The sequence below is a fragment of the Pan paniscus genome, chromosome 12 (genome assembly GCF_029289425.2).
Source record: "Pan paniscus chromosome 12, NHGRI_mPanPan1-v2.0_pri, whole genome shotgun sequence".
In the NCBI taxonomy this organism is placed as follows: Eukaryota; Metazoa; Chordata; class Mammalia; order Primates; family Hominidae; genus Pan; species Pan paniscus.
In genome coordinates, this window is record NC_073261.2 from 97704800 (window position 1) to 97726541 (window position 21742).

The 21742-nt window shown below is 37.7% G+C and overlaps 1 protein-coding gene across 2 annotated transcripts in view; it reads right to left on the minus strand.

Moving 5' to 3' along the window:
- Positions 1–918: 918 nt before the first annotated feature.
- Positions 919–21742, minus strand: part of PPP1CB (protein phosphatase 1 catalytic subunit beta) — a 51919-nt gene continuing 31095 nt past the window's right edge. For both annotated transcript variants that reach the window (XM_034952869.3, XM_055108110.2), the window contains 5 exons: positions 19851–19955; positions 17705–17776; positions 13076–13227; positions 7919–8053; positions 919–2758 (listed from right to left, as the gene is read on the minus strand). In XM_034952869.3, coding sequence (XP_034808760.1) covers positions 2654–2758; positions 7919–8053; positions 13076–13227; positions 17705–17776; positions 19851–19955 — 569 coding nt within the window. In that variant the 3' untranslated portion in view covers positions 919–2653. The remainder of the gene's footprint in view (positions 2759–7918; positions 8054–13075; positions 13228–17704; positions 17777–19850; positions 19956–21742) is intronic.

Below are 21742 nucleotides of genomic sequence, written 5' to 3' on the forward strand. Positions count from 1 at the left end.
TCAATGCTTTGCACAAACCAGTCTTGCTGATTATTAAAATTTGTCCCTGGGCAAAATTAAAGCAATGCATGTTAAGGCTTCAAATGCAAAGGATTCACTGTAGTTGATTCTTTCAAGAATAGAAATCGACCATAACTTTGCTTTATAATCCATGTGATACACCACATTATAACAGATATCTACTGTGTTTCATGATTTCTGAATGTCATAACATTTGGATTAAATTGTATACAAAAAAATCACTAACCTGAAAAAATCAGAGGAAAGAACAATATAAATTAGTGACACTGGAATTACAGAATCATTTTCTCCTAAGAAACAAAGTTTTATTTATTTCAAGTCGTGTTGCCAAGCAAATATTTGTAAAGAACACATTTTTATGACTGGAGGCTGTTTAAGTGGTTTTAAGAGTGCTTGAATAATTTTTAAACATGATAAATTTCCATCCTTTAAATTTAATGACCAATATTAATTAGCTTAAGTAGTGATTATTTTTTCACATTTAGTCTTTAAAAAAAAAAAAAGATTCCTATTAACCAACATACTTAGTCTTGACCTGGATGAATTTACAAAAGCCAGACAATGGGATACAGATTAATGTGGTTTAATACTGAGATTAATCAACATTGCCCTTTTTCCATGCCAAAGGCTTATTTTCTAGACCTGCTTCACTATGACTACTAAAAGAGTACAACTAAAATTTTATTAGAAATCGCTCAGCTTACACACTCCAATCAGGAAGTTATTTAAATCACCTCAGATAAAACCTTTGTGACCTAACCTAATACGTCATATGCAGATCATGAATACTTTCAGAAAAGAATCATTTCAATATGTCAAGGACATAGTATCTATGTGAATAAAATGTGTGCTTAAATGTCTCACTGTAAGGAAAAAAAAAATCAGTCAGGCTTCATATCAATTAGACAACTTTTACTAAATGAGAAAACTACATTTAAAATGTGCTTTAAAACAAAACGGAATTAGAAAAAAAGACATATGCATTTTAAAGAACTTTTGCACTGTGCTGAAAATGAAATATCTCTTGCAGTAAGTAATACAATGTGCCAATTCATAAAATGTAAGTTAACAGGTTTCTCAATTTAACATTTTCAAAGACGATATTAAGGTCAAAAATGTCACATCTATGGTAGCACATATAGAAGGGCATTATAGATATGATGTCCATCCCTATGAAGCTTACAAATTTGACAATGCTCAATAAAAGCTTTTAGAATCACATCCAATAGTGTCACAGTCAAAGAATCACAAATCTGTGTCCTGTAAGTTCTCTCCTTCTAAAATCTTCATGTTAACTTTTCTACTCGTTGCCATTTGTTAATACTAATCCTTAAAAAAAAGAAATAGGAAAAGAAAGGCTGCAATAAACTCTTGATCAGGTACAGAAATTATTGCTACTATAGTTCACTACAAAGCATGTCTATACAGTATCATATGACCTTTGATTATGAAAAAATCAGAATAAAAATCTTTAGTGACATAAGCCTTACAATCGTATACAACATTCACATGGCAATATTAGACAGTTAAGCACCCAATACCCATAGTTGACAAAATGTCCCACTGACCAGCATTCATTTAAATACATCCTTCGTATAGAGGGAGGAAAAAGAGACAGTGTCAGCTTCCCAAGGCTTGTCAAAAAAGGATTCTCATGTACTGTGGATCTAAAAACAAACAACAACTCAAAAAAAAAAAAAAAAAGAAAGAAAGAAAAAAGAAAAAGAAAACCAATGCAGGTGAAGGTGTTACCAGGAAGTTAAGCATGCCAAAAGGTGTTCCGTGCGAATGAAAACCTAAAGCCAAGGTACCACATAATCACATTACCAACTAGTTGGGTAATACTATATGAGCCTTATCTTAAATGAAATGCTACTGCACAATAGAGCATCAATAAGTTAAAAATTAGAGTGCACAAATCCAAATCAGTGTCAATTCCTGTATAAAGCAAAATATTCACTATCAGCTGTAAAGTTTGCCCAGTCAAACTGTATGATTAAAATCACTGGATTGGACAATGTGCGTATTTTTTTTTTAAAACAATCAATCTCTAAAATTCCTTTTTAATGTAATGAGGCGAAAGTTTTCTTAGTAAGATTAAACAGATACCTAAGTAGATAAACAAGGGAAAATAATAGTTGGTGAATGTCTGTAAAGCTCTTCCCATATTTCACTTTTAAAAATGTTTAGGGAAAAAAATTAGAAGTATTTGCCATTATTCTAGTGAAAACAAACAAAAACAAAACAAGCTCAAAATAATTAAACAACCAAGCAACACTAAAACCACATTACACAGATGGATCATCATGCTTTCATCTGGTTTAACTATCACATCTAGTTTAACTGGGATGCTTTTCAACTTTAAAAATTGTGATACATGAAGATGTAACTTTAATGGATAATTTTGAATTTGGATTTAACTTTGTTGACTATAACAGAGTATACTTATTACAATACAGTGTAGCACATCTTTCTATTAGAAAAAAATTTAAGATCCTTTACCCGTCTCCTTAAGTTAAAGGTGTGACATCATAAAGGGTGTCAAATGGCTGGATGGTTTTACAGTGCACACTTATATATTATGAAGTATGTCCTTAACAAATCTGATGGTTTCTTTACAGAATTCCTTTCTTCACCTTTTCTTCGGCGGATTAGCTGTTCGAGGTGGAGTGACAGGACGTCCAGAATTCAGTCCACCATACTGGTACTTAGCTTTCTTTTCAGATGGTTTCAATATCTTAAAGTAAATTATTAACAAATAATGTTATTTTTTCATGTACAGTAAGTTAAGAAAATTGTTACAATTGTGATTTTCAATAAATGGCATAAACTGCAAAAATGCAATAAAAATGTAGAATAGCAAAGTTCCATAAACATTTCTTAAAGTGTGCAAATGTCTGAACTTTGTCATTCCACTCATATTTTAATAACAAAAGTACACTAATTCTATCAACTATCCAATCCTTAGATTTAAGTAAAAAACTTTTTGAACTTAGTGTATCTCTGTTGTGAGGAAAAGAACACTGGTTTAAGAGTCAGAAGATCTATGTTGTCATCATAATTCTGATACAGTAACTTAGGAGGGTAACTAACCTACAAGTCACAAACCCTTCAGACCTTATTTATTTATGTATAAATAGATCTTTTTACTTAAAAAACAGCTTTATTGATATAAATCTAATTTTAGAACATTTGTCACCCAAAAAAGAAAGCTTGTTCCCATCAGCAGTCACTCCCCATTCCTGCTCTCCACATCCTCTAACTCTAACCAACTACTAATCTACTATGTGTCTCTATAGAATTGCCTATTCTGAACATTTCATATAACTGGCATCATATAATATGCGGTCTTTTGTGACTGGCTTCTTTCACTCAGGTTTTCAAAACCAGTTTTGAAGTATCAGTCCTTCATTCCTTTTTATTGCTGAGTTGTACATTGTACAGTCCATTGTATGGATGTACCACAGTTTATCTATTCAGTAGCTGATGGACATCTGAATTGTGTGACTTTTTCGGCTATAAGGAATAATGCACATTTATGTAACAGTTTTTGTGTGAACATGTTTTCATATATCTTGGGTATATACCTAGAGGTAAAACTGCTGCATCATATGAGAACTCTATTCCCACCATTAATGTATGAAGATTCTAATGCCTCCAAATCCTTGCCAAAACTTGATACAGTCTGGCTTTTTTACTACACTCATTCTGGTGGATGTAAATAGAGCTTTAACCTACATTATACATAAAAAAGTCATGATTTTCCAAAACTAAAACAGTATAGAAATATGTACAAAGTATTTTTAAAAAACTATTTAGAACATAATAGTGCCTTAGTGAAGAGAATATATTAATCCAACACCACTATGACAACTGCTGGAAGGATAAGGTATGGTTACTATATTTAATTTGTAAATGAGCAATCAACCATTTACCATTCAATTGTACTAATTGATGGAAATAGTATATTATGATAAAGAGAAAGAGGAATGGGAAAGCCCCAATGCATTTTAAGAGAAATACAGTGTGTGTACATCAAAGACATAGAATAGCCTTTGCAAAAGCAAAGTACTGAAGCTGTTTTACTCAGTGAACAAGAATGATTTGTAGGAGCACACTAAAGCTAAAACTGGCCTCTTTTAAAAATGTAAATGTTGAAACCAAAAGTTGGTTCTTCAAAAGAATAAACAAGATAGACTGCTATGTAGATTAAGAAAAGATCCAAATAAGCACAATCTGAAATGAGAAAGGTGACATTACAACCAACCCCACAGACATACAAAATACCTAGAGATTATAAACACCTGTGCACACAAACTAGGAAACCTAGAATAAATGAATAAATTCACAGAAACACACACGCGCTCCCAATAAATGAATTCACAGAAACACACATGACCTCCTAAGAAATGAATAAATTCATAGAAACACACACCAACTCCCAAGACTGAACCAGGAGGAAATTAAAATCCTGAACAGAACAATAACAAGTTCCAAAACTGAATCAGTAATAAAAAAAACCTATAAACCAAAAAAAGCCCTGGCCCAGAAAGATTCACAGCTGAATTATATCAGATGTACAAAGAGCTAGTACCAATCCTACTGAAACTATTCCAAACAATCCAGGAAGAGGACCTCCTCCCTAACTCAGTCTACGAAGTGAGCATCATTGTAATACCAAAACCTAGCAGAGGCACAAGGAAAAAAGAAAACCTCAGGCCAATATCCCTGATGAACACAGATGCAAAATCGTCAACAAAATACTAAAACTGAATCCAGCAACACATCAAAAAGTTAACTCATCACAATCAAGAAGGGTTTATTCCTGGGGTGCAAGGTTTCAACATATGCAAATCAATAAATGTGATTCACCTCATAAAATTAAAAACAAACACCATATGATCATCTCAATAGATGCAGAAAGGCTTTCAATACAATTCAACATCCTTTCATGTTAAAAACCCTCAACAAATTAGGCACTGAAAAATTAGGAACATACCTCAAAATAGTAAGAGCCATCTGACAAACCCACAGCCAACATCGTACTGAAAAGGGAAATGCTGGAAGCATTCCCCTTGAGAACTGGAACAAGAGACTAGGATGACCATTCTCACCACCCCTATTCAACAGAGTACTGAAAGTCCCTGCCAGAGTAATCAGGCAAGATAAAGAAATAAAAGGCATCCAAATAAGAAGAGAGGAAGATAAACAATCTTTATTGACGATAATGATTCTATACATAGAAAACCCCATAGACTCCGCCAAAACGTGCCTGGAACTGATGAACAACTTTGTTAATCAGTTTCAGGATACAAAATCAATGTATAAAAACCAGTAGCATTTCTATACATCAAAAACATCCAAGCTGAGAGCCAAATCAAGAACTGCATTTACAATAGCCACAAAAAGAATATCAAGGAATACAGCTAACCAAGGAGGTGAAAGATCTCTACAACTACAAAGCACTCTGAAAGAAATCAGAGGTGATGCAAACAAATGGAAAAACATTCCACGCTCATGGATAGAAGAATCGATATTGTTAAAATCTCCATACTGTCCAAAGTAGTTTACAGATTCAATGCTCTTCTTATCAAACTACCAATGTCATTTTTCACAGCATTAGAAAAAAACTTTTCTAAAATTCATATGAAATTGAAAAAGAGCCCGAATAGCCAAAGCATCCTAAGCAAAAAGAACAAAGCCAGAAGCATCACACTACCCAACTTCAAGGTACATTATAAGGCTACAGTAACCAAAACAGCATGGTACTGGTACCAAAACAGACATATAAACCAATGGAACAGGATGGAGGAGCCAGAAATAAAGCTGTACTCCTGCAACCATCTGATCTTGAACAAAGTCAACAATAACAAGCAATGGAGAAGAGACTGCCTATTTGATAAATGGTGCTAGGATAACTGGCTAGCCATATGCAGAAGACTGAAACTGGACCCCTTTCACCATATACAAAAATTAACTCAAGATGGATTAAAGATTTAAATATAAGACCTCACACTATAAAAACCTTAGAAGAAAACCTAGGAAATACCATTCTGGATACTGTCCTTGGGAAATAATTTATGACCAAGTCCCCAAAAGCAACTGCAACCAAAACAATGATTGACAAGTGGGACCAAAATAAACTAAAGAGCTTCTGCACAGCAAAATAAACTATCAACAGAATAAACAGACAATCTATAGAATGAGAGAAAATACAAACTATGCATCCAACAAAGGTCTAATATCCAGACTCTATAAGGCACTTAATTCAACAAGCAAAAAACAACCCCATTAAAAATGGGCAAAGGACATGAACAGACACTTCTCAAAAAACAAACGTGCAGCCAACAAATATATGAAAAAATGCTCCTCATCACTAACTATTAATGTAAATCAAACCACAAGATACTGTCTCACACCAGTCAGAATGGCCATTAATAAAAAGTTAAAAGATAATAGATGTCAGCAAGGTTGTGGAGAAAAAGGAATGTTCAAACATTGCTGGTGGGAGTGTAAATTAGTTCAGCCACTGTGGAAAGCAGTGTGTAGATTTCTCAAAGAACTTAAAACAACCACCATTCGACCCAGCAATCCCACTACTTTGGGTATGTACAAAAAAAGACAAGCACTTGTATGTTAATCACAGCACTATTCACAATAGCAAAGACATGTAATCAACCTAGATGTCCATCAACAGTGAACTGGATAAAGAAAATGTGGAGGAAATCAGGTCCTTTGCAGCAACATGGATGCAGCTGGAGGCCTTTATCCTAAGCCAATTAATGCAGGAAGAGAAAATCAAATACCACATATTCTCACTCATAAGCAGGAGCTAAACACTGGGTAAACATGGACATAAAGATGGCAACAATAGACACTGGGGACTACTAGAGTGGAAAGGGTGAGGGGGAATGTGAAATGAAAAACTCTATGCTCACTACCTGGGAGATAAGATCATTCATACACCAAACCTCAGCAATATGTAATTTACACATGGAACAAACCTGCACATGTACCCCCTGAACCTAGTACATACATAAATAAAAATATTATAATAAAAGTGAGCAAACAACCCCCCATACATGGTATATAATGTGCTTCCTCAAAAGAAAAAAATAAATAAATAAATGTTCCTATGACATAAATGGGTAGTTTAATATTATTTTTTGAAAGTTTTTTTTCCTCAGGAAACTATTTTTTTGGGGGGGCCAAGTCTCGCTCTGTCGCCCAGGCTAGAGTGCAGTGGCGCAATCTCGGCTCACTGCAACCTCTGCCTCCTGGGTTCATGACATTCTCCTGCCTCAGCCTCCCAAGTAGCTGGGACTATAGGTGCATGCTACCACGCCCGGCTAATTTTTTTGTATTTTTAGTAGAGATGGGGTTTCACAGTGTTAGCCAGGACGGTCTTGATCACCTGACCTCATGATCCGCCCACCTCAGCCTCCCGAAGTGCTGGGATTACAGGAGTGAGCCACCGTGCCCAGCCAGGGAACTATTTTACTTTATTTTCATCTGAGTTTGTAATTCTTTTCCCAGTGTCTGTTCCGCCCATTTACTTTGCAAAAGAAAACAAAAGCCTAAACTATTCATTACATTCACATTCTTTTAGTAAGCCACTATTCAAAAGGTCATAGAGGAATTTTAACAATTTAAACATCTGAATCAAGAATGACTGACGTAACTTAGGTTCCCTAAAACGGTCATATTTGATATATACCACAAATGCTGGAAATTTTGTGACTGAAAATAGAAATATCTAATGAGTTTGAGTGGTAATCACTTCTGAATTAAACAGACTTTCAACACTTGCTCAAGGAAACTTCACAAATCTAAAACGAATTCTGATAATAGTTTTTATTAGATTTCTAGTTCTTATATATTTATGTTTACATCATACCTGAAATGAACACATCAAAGTTTCATCCACACTCATCATTCCACCAGCATTATCAAACTCGCCACAGTAATTTGGGGCTGAAAATAAGGTTACCAACTGTCGTTTAGCAAAAAATTCATATCCATCTTCCACCACCTGTCAAAGGAAATGTCAGAAGAAAAAACATTTATTGGTGGGTAATTCTGAACCATCTATACTAATTAAGGTTAAGGTGGCAAAGACTGTGCCCCACCTCACCCCCAAACCACCCTGTTTTGTTTTGGAAGTTGTGATTTTTATTCTTAAACTTTGCTTAGAACATTAAAACTGGTGTGCCTTTTCTATAATGGAAACAATTTAGCTTAATTGGAATAATAAATTCACCACTCCTGAAAGCTTAAAAATCATGCCATTTGCAAGGCTCCCCATGAAACAAAATATACTAATAGGCATCATGACTACAGGGAGCTGGGACACTAAGTACTTTTTTTGTTTTTAAGTTTTAAATTTTATTTTAATTAATCTACATGTTTTTCAGAGGGACATCAATTATTACTTTGATGAGGGCATTATAATCCAACTACAGAATCCTTAATTAAATGAGCAACAACAGACAATGAACGACTTTGCGAAGAGCTTACTTCTTGCTTTGCTTTTAAAATATGTATTATTATTACATGGCTACACACTGAAAACACTACTGGCTACACACTGAAAACATTACTAAGTTGAGTTTAATTTACATGGATCATGCTCCTTAAATTAACTGCCAACAGACTGTATTTTTATTTTTATTTTTTATTTTTTGAGATGGAATCTTGCTCTGTCAACCCAGGCTGGAGTACAGTGGCATGATCTCGGCTCACTACAACCTCTGCCTCCCAGATCAAGACATTCTCCTGCCTCAGCCTCCCAAATAGCTGGGATTACACGCACCCACCACCAAGCCCGATGAATTTTTGTATTTTTAGTAGAGATGAGGTTTCGTCATGTTGGCCAGGCTGGTCTCAAACTCCTGACCTCAGGTCATCTGCCCGCCTCGGCCTCCCAAAGTGCTGGGATTACAGGTGTGAGCCACCGTGCCTGGCCTTGATGAGTTAACATTTCTAGAACCAGTTGTCAATTTCTGAGTAATTTAAACAATTTTTCTCTCAGTCTACAAATTTGAGGTACACAATAATATGTAAATATTTTATATTTATTTACGGTGGGCAAGATTACTTTTCAATTTATTTTAGGTATCTTTTAATTAGCAAAATTATCCTACACCACTTGCTAATATAAAAAAGCAATTACGAAGGCATTTACTTATTAAAATAACTCCTACCTCAGTACTAGGAACATGCTTCTGCTGAAATTACCTTATGGTACAATTTAGATGAACCTTTTCTCCTAAGACCATAGCCACCTTATCTAATCCCTGTGACCCCTGCTCCACATAGCAAATGGCACTCATGTTTTTAGTTGTTTCTCTGTGTATGTGCTTGTGTGGAGACAGGGTCTCGCTCTGCTGCCTAGGCTGGAGTGTAGTGGTGCAATCTTGGCTTACTGCAGTCACAACTTTCTGGGGCTCAAGAGATCTTCCCACCTCAGCCTCCTGAGTAGCTGAGACCACAGGTGTGTGCCACCATGCCTGGCTAATTTTTTTGTATTTCTTTTCTTTTTTTTTTTGAGATGGAGTTTTGCTCTTGTTGCCCAGGCTGGAGTGCAACGGCGCGATCTCGGCTCACGGTAACCTCTGCCTCCCAGGTTCAAGCAATTCTCCTGCCTCAGCCTCCCAAGTAGCTGGGATTACAGGCATGTGCCACCGTGCCCGGCTAATTTTATATTTTTAGTAGAGATGGGGTTTCTCCATGTTTTTCAGGCTGGCCTCAAACTCCTGACCTCAGGTGATCCACTCGCCTCAGCCTCCCAAAATGCTGGGACTTCAGGCGTGAGCCAAGGTTGCCCAGCCAGTTTTTTGTATTTTTTTGTAGAGACAGGGTTTCGTGTTTCACTGTGTTGCCCAGGCTGGTCATGGACTCCATGTTTTTAGTTCTTGGTTTTTTAGTTTGCTTACTTGTTCATTCTTTCAAATTTTCTTTTTTAAAGGGAATATTTCTAGAATTTTAGAGACAATTATTTGAAAATAAGCACAATAGAAGGATTTTGGCAGTTTCTGGAAAACAAAAGACCATGCAAACTAGTGTAGTTCAGAAACCTGATTTTTAAAAATCATCATTTATTTTTGAAAAGACCAGTGAATGAAGATCTATGGCTGAAAAAAACTGATTATCAGGGGTCATTTTAGTTAGGAAACTTAGCAATTCTGCCTTCTTATCTAATAGAAGGCATATTTATCAAAATCATAAACACAGTTTTACTGATTTAAAAAACTATTTGTCAGGCCGGGCGCGGTGGCTCGTGCCTATAATCCCAGCACTTTGGGAGGCCGAGGCGGGCGGATCACGAGGTCAGGAGTTCGAGACCAGCCAGGCCAACATAGTGAAACCCCGTCTCTACTAAAAATACAAAAACTAGCCAGGCTGGTGGCATACACCTGTAGTCCCAGCTACTCGGGAGGCTAAGGCAGGAGAATCACTTGAACCCGGGAGGTGGAGGTTGCAGCGAGCCGAGATGGCACCACTGCACACCAGCCCGGGCAACAGTGTGAGACTCTGTCTCACAAAAAAAAAAAAACTACTTTGCCAAAATCAAAGGATGTGGGAACATGACCTCATTTCAATGGAACCACCAAGAAATCCTGCTAAATAAAAGTGGCATGTAATATACAATAAGCAAAGAATAAAAAGCCAGTCATTTTTATCACTTAGGATCAAAGAAAGAGGCAGCAGTAGTGTCATGGGGAGTAAAGCTCCAGAAAGAAAGGGAAGTACTGTGGGACAGCATATACTTAATTAAATACGCTTTTATTAATTTATTCAACACTGTATGTGCATGATACACTATGCTACAATGTCAGCAACTATATAAAGCAACAGAGATTCAAAAACAAGTCGTAATCCCTTCCTTAGAGTACACAATCTAGTGGTGGTGGACATAAAAGACAACTAAAAACCCTAAACTGTATAAATGTTTTTATAATGAAAAATTTCAAATATACACAAAAGTAGATAAAGACGACTTGAATTAACTCCCATTAACTCATCAGCCTAATTCAATACTTTTCATGATTTTGCTACATTTGTTTATCTTCTCCCTCTCCTTTTCTCTTTGCTGATATTATTTTAAAGCAAATCCCAGGCAAGTCATTTTACCTCTACACACTCAAGTATGCATTCCTGGAAAAACACAGACATTCTTCTTACATAACAATTAATGATTATGAAACAGCTAAAATAATTGATACCAGCCAGGAGCAGTGGCTCACACCTGTAATCCCAGCACTTTGGGAGGCTGAGGTGGGCAGATCACCTGGGGTCAGGAGTTTGAGATCAGCCTGGCCAGTATAGTGAAACCCCGTCTCTACTAAAAATACAAAAATTAGCCAGGCGTGGTGGCAGGCGCCTGTAGTCCCAGCTACTCGGGAGGCTGAGGCAGGATAATCACTTGAACCTGGGAGGCGGAAGTTGCAGTGAGCCGAGATCATGCCACTGCACTCCAGCCTAGGTGACAGAGTGAGACTCGGCCTCAAACAAAAACAAAAAATTAAAAGATTAAATAATTCATACCTATTACCAAGTCTACAATCAAATGTTCTCTTCTTTTGAGACTGAGTTTCACACCCATTGCACAGGCTGGAGTGAAATGGTACGATCTACACTCACTGCAACCTCTGCCTCCTGAGCTCAAGCGACTCTCCTGCCACAGCCTCCCAAGTAAGCTGGGACTACAGGTGCACGCCACCACACCTGGCTGTTTTGTATCTTCTGTGGAGACGGAGTTTTGTCATGTTGCCCAGCCTGGTCTCCAGCTCCTGGGGCTCAAAGGATCTGCCTGCCTCAGCCTCCCAAAGTGCTGGAATTACAGACATGAGCCACTGCACTGAGCCACAATCAAATTCTTCAATGGTCTCAAAAATACTTTTTTAAAGTGTGGTTTGCTCTTATCAAAATCGCCATTATGCACAAAGATTATATAAAAATGAGGCTGGGCACAGTGGTTCACGCTCACGCCTGTCATCTCAGCACTTTGGGAGGCTGAGGCGCAGATCACTTGAGCTCAGGAGTTCAAGGGCAGCCTGGCCAACATGGTGAAACCCTGTCTCTACTAAAAATACAAAAATGAGCCAGGCGTGGTGGTGCGTGCCTGTAATCCCAGCTGCTCCGGAGGCTGAGGCAGGAGAATCGCTTGAGCCTGGGAGGCGGAGGTTACAGTGAGCAGAGATTGTGCCACTGCACTCCAGCCTGGGTGACAGAGTGAGACTCCATCTCAAAAAAAAAAAAAAAAAAATCTAAATCATATCTACAAAGCTTCAAAGAAGCACTGAAAATTTTGTTAGGTTTGCTGTATACTACAAAAATACATTCTTTTTTTTGAGACTGGGTCTGGCTCTTTCACAAGGGCTGGAGAGCAGTGACATAAACATGGCTCACTGCAGCCTTGATCTCCTAGGCTCAAGCGATCCTCCCACCTCAGCCTCCCACGTAGCTGGGACCACAGGTACACACCACCACACCCAGCTAAATTTTTGATTTTTTTTGTAGAGATGGAATATCTCATTTTGTTGCCCAGGCTGGTCTCAAACTCCTGTGCTTAAGCAATCCACCCACCTCAGCTTGCCAAAGTGCTGGGATTATAGATGTGAGCCACCATGCCCAGCCCCAAAATATTTCTAAACATTTCCTCTTTTAGGGTGATAAAAGGTTAACAAATCACTAGATTGTTAAGTGTGAGATCCAGGAACTGGCTCTGCCACCTCTCCTACTGCTTTCCTTGTACAACTCATTTAGCTTTCTTGGATATGTTTCCTTAAAACAAAATGAGAGGGCTTATGTGAAGTTAACAAATAATAAATGTTTAAGAGTCCAGGTGTGGTGGCACACGGCTATCGTCCCAGCTACTTGGGAGGCTGAGGCACAAGAACTGCTTGAACCCGGGAGGCACAGGTTGCAGTGAGCAGAGATTGCGCCATTGCACTCCAGCCTGGGTGACAGAACAAGAATCTGTCTGTCCCTCCGTCTGCCCCCAAAAAAAACAAAGAAAAAAGAAAAAGCTTAAGAGTTTTATATTTCATACCTGATGAGCTCGACAAATCAAATCTAAATCATGACGATTCAGAAATTTACTGACTACATCAGCTCCAAAAGTAAAGGAAACACCACGATCATTTTCTCCCCAGCCTTGCACATCCTTATCTGGATCAGACCATAGCAAATCACAGAGCAAACCTTTAAAGGACAGAAATACAGCAATTAAGAACAAAATTTACAGATTTATAGAATATAGCACATCTACATCAAATTTCAGTTCCTTTCTTGCCCTCTTACCTTTTACTAAACAATGACCATCACTTGCGTAAGTATTCCAGCCTATGTAACTTATACTTTTGTTAAAGCAACCATACAAACCATACAAATATAATCTTCCATGGCCTCTTAAGGTAGTACTTTCCAACCCTTTCCACATATAGGAAATATGTTATGGCACTTACAGCACAACAATACATGGAAAAGGCTGTTCATCTTTTGGGTAGTTTCTCCATATGAATAACCAAACAACCCAGTGGTATTTCCTCAACAGTTCATCCTTTCCTTACGGTTCCACTGTTTCTGAGCACCACAGTCTATTCTGTTAGTCTATTTTACTTATCCCTGAGCCAATAACAGACTAGAGCTTTTTAATAAGTCTTTATATTTGGTAGGGCTAGTATCCTCCATTTTTTTTTTCAGGATTGTCTTGGTTACTTTTTGATCTTTTGTTCTTCCACATAAACATTAAAAACAATTGCCTAATTCCATAAAAAACTCAATTGTGATTTCACTGGAATTGTATTTGATCTACAGATCACTTGAGCGAAAAAAAAAACATTTTCTACTGAGACCCTGAGGATTTTTTTTTAAATGTGGAAGAACAAAATCAGATCAGATCCTTGACTTTGGTAATGTTTGGAGCCCTGGAAAAGAGGTCAGGGTTAAAAATATTTTATAGTAAACGTATCCTGAAAGGGGAAACAATCGTCCTAAAGTAGGAAATGTGCCATGAACAAGGGCAGTAGGACGAAGACCAAAAATGTGCAACTTACAATTAAATCATCAGACCTCAATGCAAGTTTCTTGGTGATTGAGGGTAACAGAGTGGGTAAAAGTCCAACTGTAGTGATATTAAAAGAAGGGTGGATGTTGAGATGGTGATAGTGATTTTCTAAGAATTGCAGTGGCTAAGAGAAGATATATATATATTTTTTTGAGACGGAATCTCGCTCTGTTGCCCAGGCTGGGATGCAGTGGTGCAATCTCTGCTCACTGCAAACTCTGCCTCCCGGGTTCACGCCATTCTCCTGCCTCAGCCTCCCGAGTAGCTGGGACTACAGGTGCCCGCTACCACGCCCGGCTAATTTTTTGTATTTTTAGTAGAGATGGGGTTTCACTGTGTTAGCCAAGATGGTCTCGATCTCCTAACCTCGTGATCCGCCCCCTTCGGCCTCCCAGAGTGCTGGGATTACAGGTGTGAGCCACCGCGCCCAGCCAAGAAGATATTTTTTAAAGAGTTAAGTCAGTTTTAAGAATTTTAAATAATCCATAAACATCGCAGTATGGTTTAGGAGGAAAGGGCATCTTCATTTTCAGTTACAGTACATCATATCTTGATAAAGGCATTATAAAACCATTTGTAGAATTAGTGGCAATGTATTCAATCTCTATCATTGATATATCCCAAGCTCCCTGTATGATGTTTTAAGAAATTCACTAGCACACAAAATCCACTGGAATAGTCAGTCTCAATTCTTAAGCCCTTTCTGGTTGAAGCTGACTCTTCGAAAATATACACCCACCCAGTGCTTAATAATGCTTTCATACTTTCCAGCCTCTTTCCAGTAGAAAGCTAAGGTATTAAGAATCTATAATTTCTTTTTTTTTTTTTTTTTTTTTTGAGACAGAGTCTCGCTCTGTTACCCAGGCTGGAGTGCAGTGGCACGATCTCGGCTCACCGCAAGCTCCACCTCCCGGGTTCATGCCATTCTCCTGCCTCAGCCTCCCAAGTAGCTGGGACTACAGGCGCCCACCACCACACCTAGCTAATTTTTTGAATTTTTAGTAGAGATGGGGTTTCACCGTGTTAGCCAGGATGGTCTCGATCTCAAGAATCTATAATTTCAGTGAGACAATAAAACTGTATAAAATCAGAATACAGTTTGAGGTTTAGGAAACATGACACTCTGGATGCATTAAAAAAATCAAATAATGGTAGCAACAACAATCTGGAATTCTTTAACCTTAACAGGGTCTAGATAAGAATTTCAGGCCAGGTATGGTGGCTCACGCCTGTAATCCCAGCACTTTGGGAGGCCGAGGTGGGCGGATCACCAGAGGTCAGGAGTTCAAGACCAGCCTGGCCAACATGGTGAAACCCTGTCTCTATTAAACATACAAAAATTAGCTGGGCACAGTGGCAGGAACCTGTTATTCCAGCTACTTGGGAGGCTGAAGCAAGAGAACTGCTTGAACCTGGGAGGCAGAGGTTGCAGTGAGCCGAGATCAGGCCATTGCACTCCAGCCTGGGCGACAAGAGTGAAATTCTGTCTCAAAAAGAATTTCAGAGTCAAGATTTATTGTTTAATGAGCTAGCATCACAATCAACTAGGCTGCTTCAAATAATGTATTAACTTATAAGTTAAATTTCTGAATGTTGCAGACACTATCAAAGATCAAAATAACTGTTTTCAGCATCTCGAAAACTTCTCATTAAAATACGCTAAAATAAATAAAACATGCTAAAAACAGAAGCCTAGCATATCACACTTGAAATTTACATCTGAACTATAAACAGATATTCTGAAGAATGACTAGTAATACATATTTATATTATACCTTATTTTAAAAATAGCACTTTGGGTGTTTTTTGAAAGAGAGGGTCTCACTGTGTCACCCAGGCTAGAATGCAGGAGCACAATCACAGGTCACCGCAACCTCAACTTCCCAGGCTGAAGTGATCCTCCTGCCTCAGCCTCCTGAGTAGCCGGGGTGCTGCGACACGTGGCTAATTAAAAAAAAAATTTTCTTTTTCTCTGTAGAGATGGGTGTTATGTTGCCCAGGCTGGTCTCGACTCCTCACCTCAAGTGATCTTCCTGCCTTGGCCTCCCAAAGTGCTGGAATTACAAGCATGAACTAGTGCACCAGGCCTAAAAACAGCATTTTAAATAAAATACTATTTAAATACCAGTTTGTTAAGTCAAATGTATTCTATAATTACAATCAAAAACTGTGATAAAATGCATACTTTAAAAAATAATCAACACAACAAGTCGTGTTATGTAAAAAAGCTCATAACGCAGGCCAGGTGTGGTGGCTCACGCCTGTAATCCCAGCACTTTGGGAGGCCAAGGTGGGTGGATCACGAGATCAAGAGATCGAGACTATCCTAGCCAACATGGTGAAACCCCATCTCTACTAAAAATACAAAAAATTGGCCGGGTGTGGTGGTGGGCGCCTGTAGTCCCAGCTACTCGGGAGGCTGAGGCAGAAGAATCACTTGAACCCGGGATGCAGAGCTTGCAGTGAGCCGAGGTTGCACCACTGCCCCCCAGCCTGGTGACAGGGCAAGACTCTGTCTCAAAAAAAAAAAAAAAAAAAAAAAAAAAGCTCCTAACACAATTTATTACAACGTACAGTGTATTACATGGCTACTGACATCAGAGGATCTATACCATTTATAATGGTTGATGTGTAGTTCTGAGCAGCATTTTTGTGGTGGTGATTGTTGTTTCTTTTCTTTTTTTTTTGAGACAGTTTCACTCTGTCACCCAGGCTGGAGTGCAGTGGTGTGATCTCGGCTCACTGCAACCTCTGTCTCCCAGGTTCAAGCAATTCTCGTGCCTCAGCCTCTTGAGTAGCTAGGATTACAGGAATGCACCACCATGCCCAGCTAATTTTTGTTATTTTTAGTAGAGATGGGGTTTCATCACGTTGGCCAGGCTGGTCTGGAACTCCCGACCTCAAGTGATCCTGCCCACCTCAGCCTCCCAAAGCGCTGGGAGTGCCACTGCTCCCAGCCTTCCCAGAGATTTCCAATGTAATTTTCACAAAACTGACCACAGGTCTCTAGAGCCTTAAGAGCTCTAAAAATTTAAGCCAGGTATGGCACATGCCTGGAGTCCTAGCTACTCAGAAGAGGCAGGAGGATTGCTTGAGCCTAGGAATTCGAGGCCAGCCTGGGCAACAGAATGAAATCCCTCCCACACCCCCTTGAAAAAAAGCTCTAAAAATTTGAAATAGAGGACATAGAAAATAACAAAAAACTACTAGACATTTGAAAAGAAGGTAGTTGTATCCTTGCCTAAGAAGCAAAGAATAGATTATTTTAATTAAAAAACTTTTGTCTAGTTTAACAAATTTTTGAAGAACATAACCAATGCTAGTATGAATGAGGGAATTTAGAAAAATAGGTATAAGGACTCAACAGCAAAATCTTTTTTGTGATCAAATAACTACATTATGACTATAAATAAAAAGGTTCCGCATTTTGAGGATCAGTGCAAAGTGAAAAATTGTGTATTACTGCAAATAAAGTAATCTGTAGCTGGCTTATTGACTATGAAAAAAGCTCTTTTATTTATTACATAAGCCAATCCTACTTCCACTAAATGTAATCAAGTTCAAATATGAAAACACTTTACACAAAACAATTAAACTTCTCTCTACACTTACCTGTATCAGGGACATCAGTAGGTCTCATAATTCTCCGAATCTGCTCCATAGATTGCAGGTCTGGTGACAATCCTATAAATAAAAAGATGAGACATAGTACTAACAGCTAAAAATTTCAATATTTTAACAGTCACTGAATAAAAAGCATTTAATCAAAATAGATTCACTATGTGAAATTAAAGATACTGAAGTGTTCCTTTTTAACGTCTTTTTTTTTTTTTTTTTCGAGACAGAATCTTACTCTGTCACCCAGGCTGGAGTGCAGTAGCGTGATCTCAGCTCACTGCAACCTCCACCTCCCGGGTTCGAGTGATTCTCCTGCCTCAGTCTCCCGAGTAGCTGGGACTACAGACACGCGCCACCACATCCAGCTAATTTTTTGTATTTTTAGTAGAGACGGGGTTTCACCATGTTGGCCAGGCTGGTCTCGATCTCTTGACCTCATGATCCAACCACCTTGGCCTCCCAAAGTGCTGAGATTACAGGCGTGGGCCACCGCGCCCTGCCCCTTTTAATGTCTTAAAGGGCAACACAGAGTTATTAGGAATTCCACTTTGATATAATAGAGCATTATAATTGTTTTTTTCCATTTTTCCCTACCAGGGAAATGAAATTCCTTTATATTTCAAAAGACTTCCCAAGGAAAAAAAAAAACTACCATTCTTTTTTCCAATCATTCCCTGGCCTTCATAGAAACATAATCAACTGCAACCCTTCCTACCACTTTTGCCAGTTCTTACCACTAATCTTAAACATTTTAACTTCTAAGTGAAAGTGCCTCACTTGGTTCCCTAAGACCTTCTTTTCACATCCCACTCCAACATGTTCATTATCTTCATGAAGTCATAAACTATTGATCAGAAGGATTAACAGGAAAAGCTCATAAAAATACTCTGCAATCTTTGAAGTGGTATATAAGCTATTATTTCTCTCTGATAGGCAATCCAAGTATCATCACAAGGAATGAAGCTAAACATTCGTATCCATACTGCTACACTTCTATCCTTAGCTACACTAATGTACAAGAACTACAATTCATTACGTGTTTAATGTCTACTGGAAAACATATTTCAATTAATATAGTGAATTATGTTCTGCCAGAGAATAAACCATTTATTACCTCAGGCCTAGGCAAGTGCATCTATCTTTTCAGCGTTTTTCCACTTTAATTCTTCCCATATATTGATGAAAAACTAATTTTCTTACACTATTTCCATTAAATTACTTCCCTGTACAAAAACCCAATATGGTTATTAAATCACTCAACAAACTCCGTTGCTCAATAGTCAAATCTCCATAATCTGATTCCATCATTTCCCAGCATGTACTTGACCTTCTAGTCAGGCCAGTTCTTACACATTCCCTAAACTAGACAACAAAGAGTGTCTCAAGTCCTTTTAACTTCTCCAAAGCCTATTTATCCTCTAAAACCCATGCCTCCATACACACATGTACCCAGTCTTTCCTCCTCCTGACTTCTCATAGTGTCTTAGTAAGTTCTGACATATTAAATACCTTTTATTACTCAATTATCTGTTTCATAAATATATCTTAGCAACAGGTTTTTAACTCTTCAAGATGGTCAGATCATACACTATCTACTAGCTAGGTGTTAGACATATACATTAATTTTTCAAATAAACTTTCAAAAAACTTCAAGCTTATTTCATAAGCCATACAGAGTAACCTACCAATCTGCCAAAGGTTATTTTATTATTTTATTGTTAATACTAAAACAAATATGTTATATGAAGCCTAGAATTCTTGATATATGTGAATATGAAACTCAATTTTATTTGGATTCTGATGAAAGATTTCAATATAGGCAGGAAGATAACGATCCTCTCATTTTTACTAATAAATAGCAGGGGTGTCTTTCTGTTAAAACTTGAGGCAAAGGAGACTTTCTCAAACAACTCTAGTTACACTCTTTATATGTGAAACTGTATTTAAAGAAGCATTACGTTTTCATTTATAAATAAATGTCTAATTATTAAAAGAGGTTTAGCCATGTTTAAAACAGTTTTAATCACTTGAGTTTTCATACAAGCACTGCTTTGTTTTCCCACAGCCTCTTGATTATTACAGGTATTTTCCGAATAATAGAAGGAAAAAAAAAATCTGTAAGGCAAATTTACTAGTCTACCTCCATGACAACAGAAGATCTTCTCATCCACAATGGCTGCTATAGGCAGACAGTTAAAACAATCAGTGAAGGTCTTCCACAATTTAATATTAAATCTTCGTTTGCCTGTAAAAAGAACAGATAGAATAAATTAAAAAATCTAAAACTGTTCTCATCAGTTATCTCAAAGCCGCAGGATTATGAATGATTTCAATTTTCTTCATTTCTTCATGTTTATCTATAAAGAAGAACTTTTTCTACAATGCAAAGATGTTATTTACGTACTTTCAAAAAGGCAACAACTACAATAAACATTCAATACCTTCAGTAAAGTTACCAAGACTTCAAAGATTGTGCTGGGGGTAGGGGTGGGATGGGAAGATGTTGGTTAAAGAATACAAAGTATCAGTTGGGTAGTAGGAATAAATACAGAAGATCGATTGTATAACATAGCGACTACAGTTAACACTATATTGTATCTTTGTAAAATGCTAAGAGTAAATTTTAAGTGTTGTTTTCTCCCAAAATGCTAACTTTTTGAGGTAATGCATATGTTAAATCAGCGGGATTTAACCATTCTGCAATGTATATATACTTCAAAACATCATGTTGTACATCATAAATACGTAGAATTTCTGACAAATAAAATAAACCTAATCAAATTTAACACTTAAAAAATCCCAAAGATTGTGCTAGGTGTTTTATGAAATACATCAAACAATTTTTGTCTTTTAAGATCAGTATAATATAGCAATTTTTAAACAGTCTAATAGGCTCTTAGTTCATTTTTTTCTGTTCAGTGTGTGGACTAGTTAAATACCTAGCCAAACAAGCAAGCAGAAGTGAAAAGGTGCCTCTGGAAACTGTCCATTTTAACACTAATGCATTGATTAACACAGTATAAACTTATTGCCAAGGAAGGAAAATTTCCAAGTGTTCAGTATTCTTTTGTGTGAATTACAACTTGGCACTATAGCAAGTATAAATAGAGGCACAAAGGCTATAATTTTCCTGTAGCCTAGCATAAAAAGCTACGACAAAGACAACCTCAAGTGTATGTTCACCTTTTTAGAGTTACTCGATTTTCCTGAATTTGGTAATAAGGTACAACTACTAAGCTAGGGAAGGGATGAAAGACACAAGTACTAACTTCCTGTGCTTTTATGCCACAACCTGCCCCTTAATGAGTAAGTACATAACTCAAAGCGCTGTTTACAAGTTGCTCTCCCATACATTATTTCATTTGATGTCATTTCTATCCCCAAAGACATTCTTGCCCATCTTTTATCCTTTAAAAATATACCTCCATTTCTGATGTAGCTTTAGGAAGAATGTTGTAGTTTGATGTACTCCAACCCACTTTCTCTCTGCTAGTCTGATTTAAATAATTCAAACCACACACTACATCTCAGAAATAAAAATACAATACAAAATCAAATACAGAATCATTTCTATTAGAATGTAAGCTCATGGCTGGGCACCGTGGCTCACGCCTGTAATCCCAGCACTCTGGGAGGCCGAGGCTGGTGGATCACCTGAGGTTGGGCGTTCAAGACCAGCCTGATCAACACAGAGAAACCCCATCTCTACTAAATATACAAAATTAGCCAGGGAAGGTGGTGCATGCCTGTAATCCCAGCTAATCGGGAGGCTGAGGCAGGAGAATCGCTTGAACCTGGGAGGCGGAGGTTGCAGTGAGCTGAGATCGTGCCATTGCACTCCAGCTTGGGCAAGAAGAGCGAGACTCCGTCTCAAAAAAAAAAAAAAAGAAAAAGAAAAGAAAAGAAAAAAGAAAAAAGAAAGGCTATTTTCATTAAGCATTGGAAGCCTGATACAGCCTTTTTTCACTACAAGGACATATAGTCCCAGCTAGGCCAATGACCTGCTATTTGGCTGGACAGGGAAGGCTAATC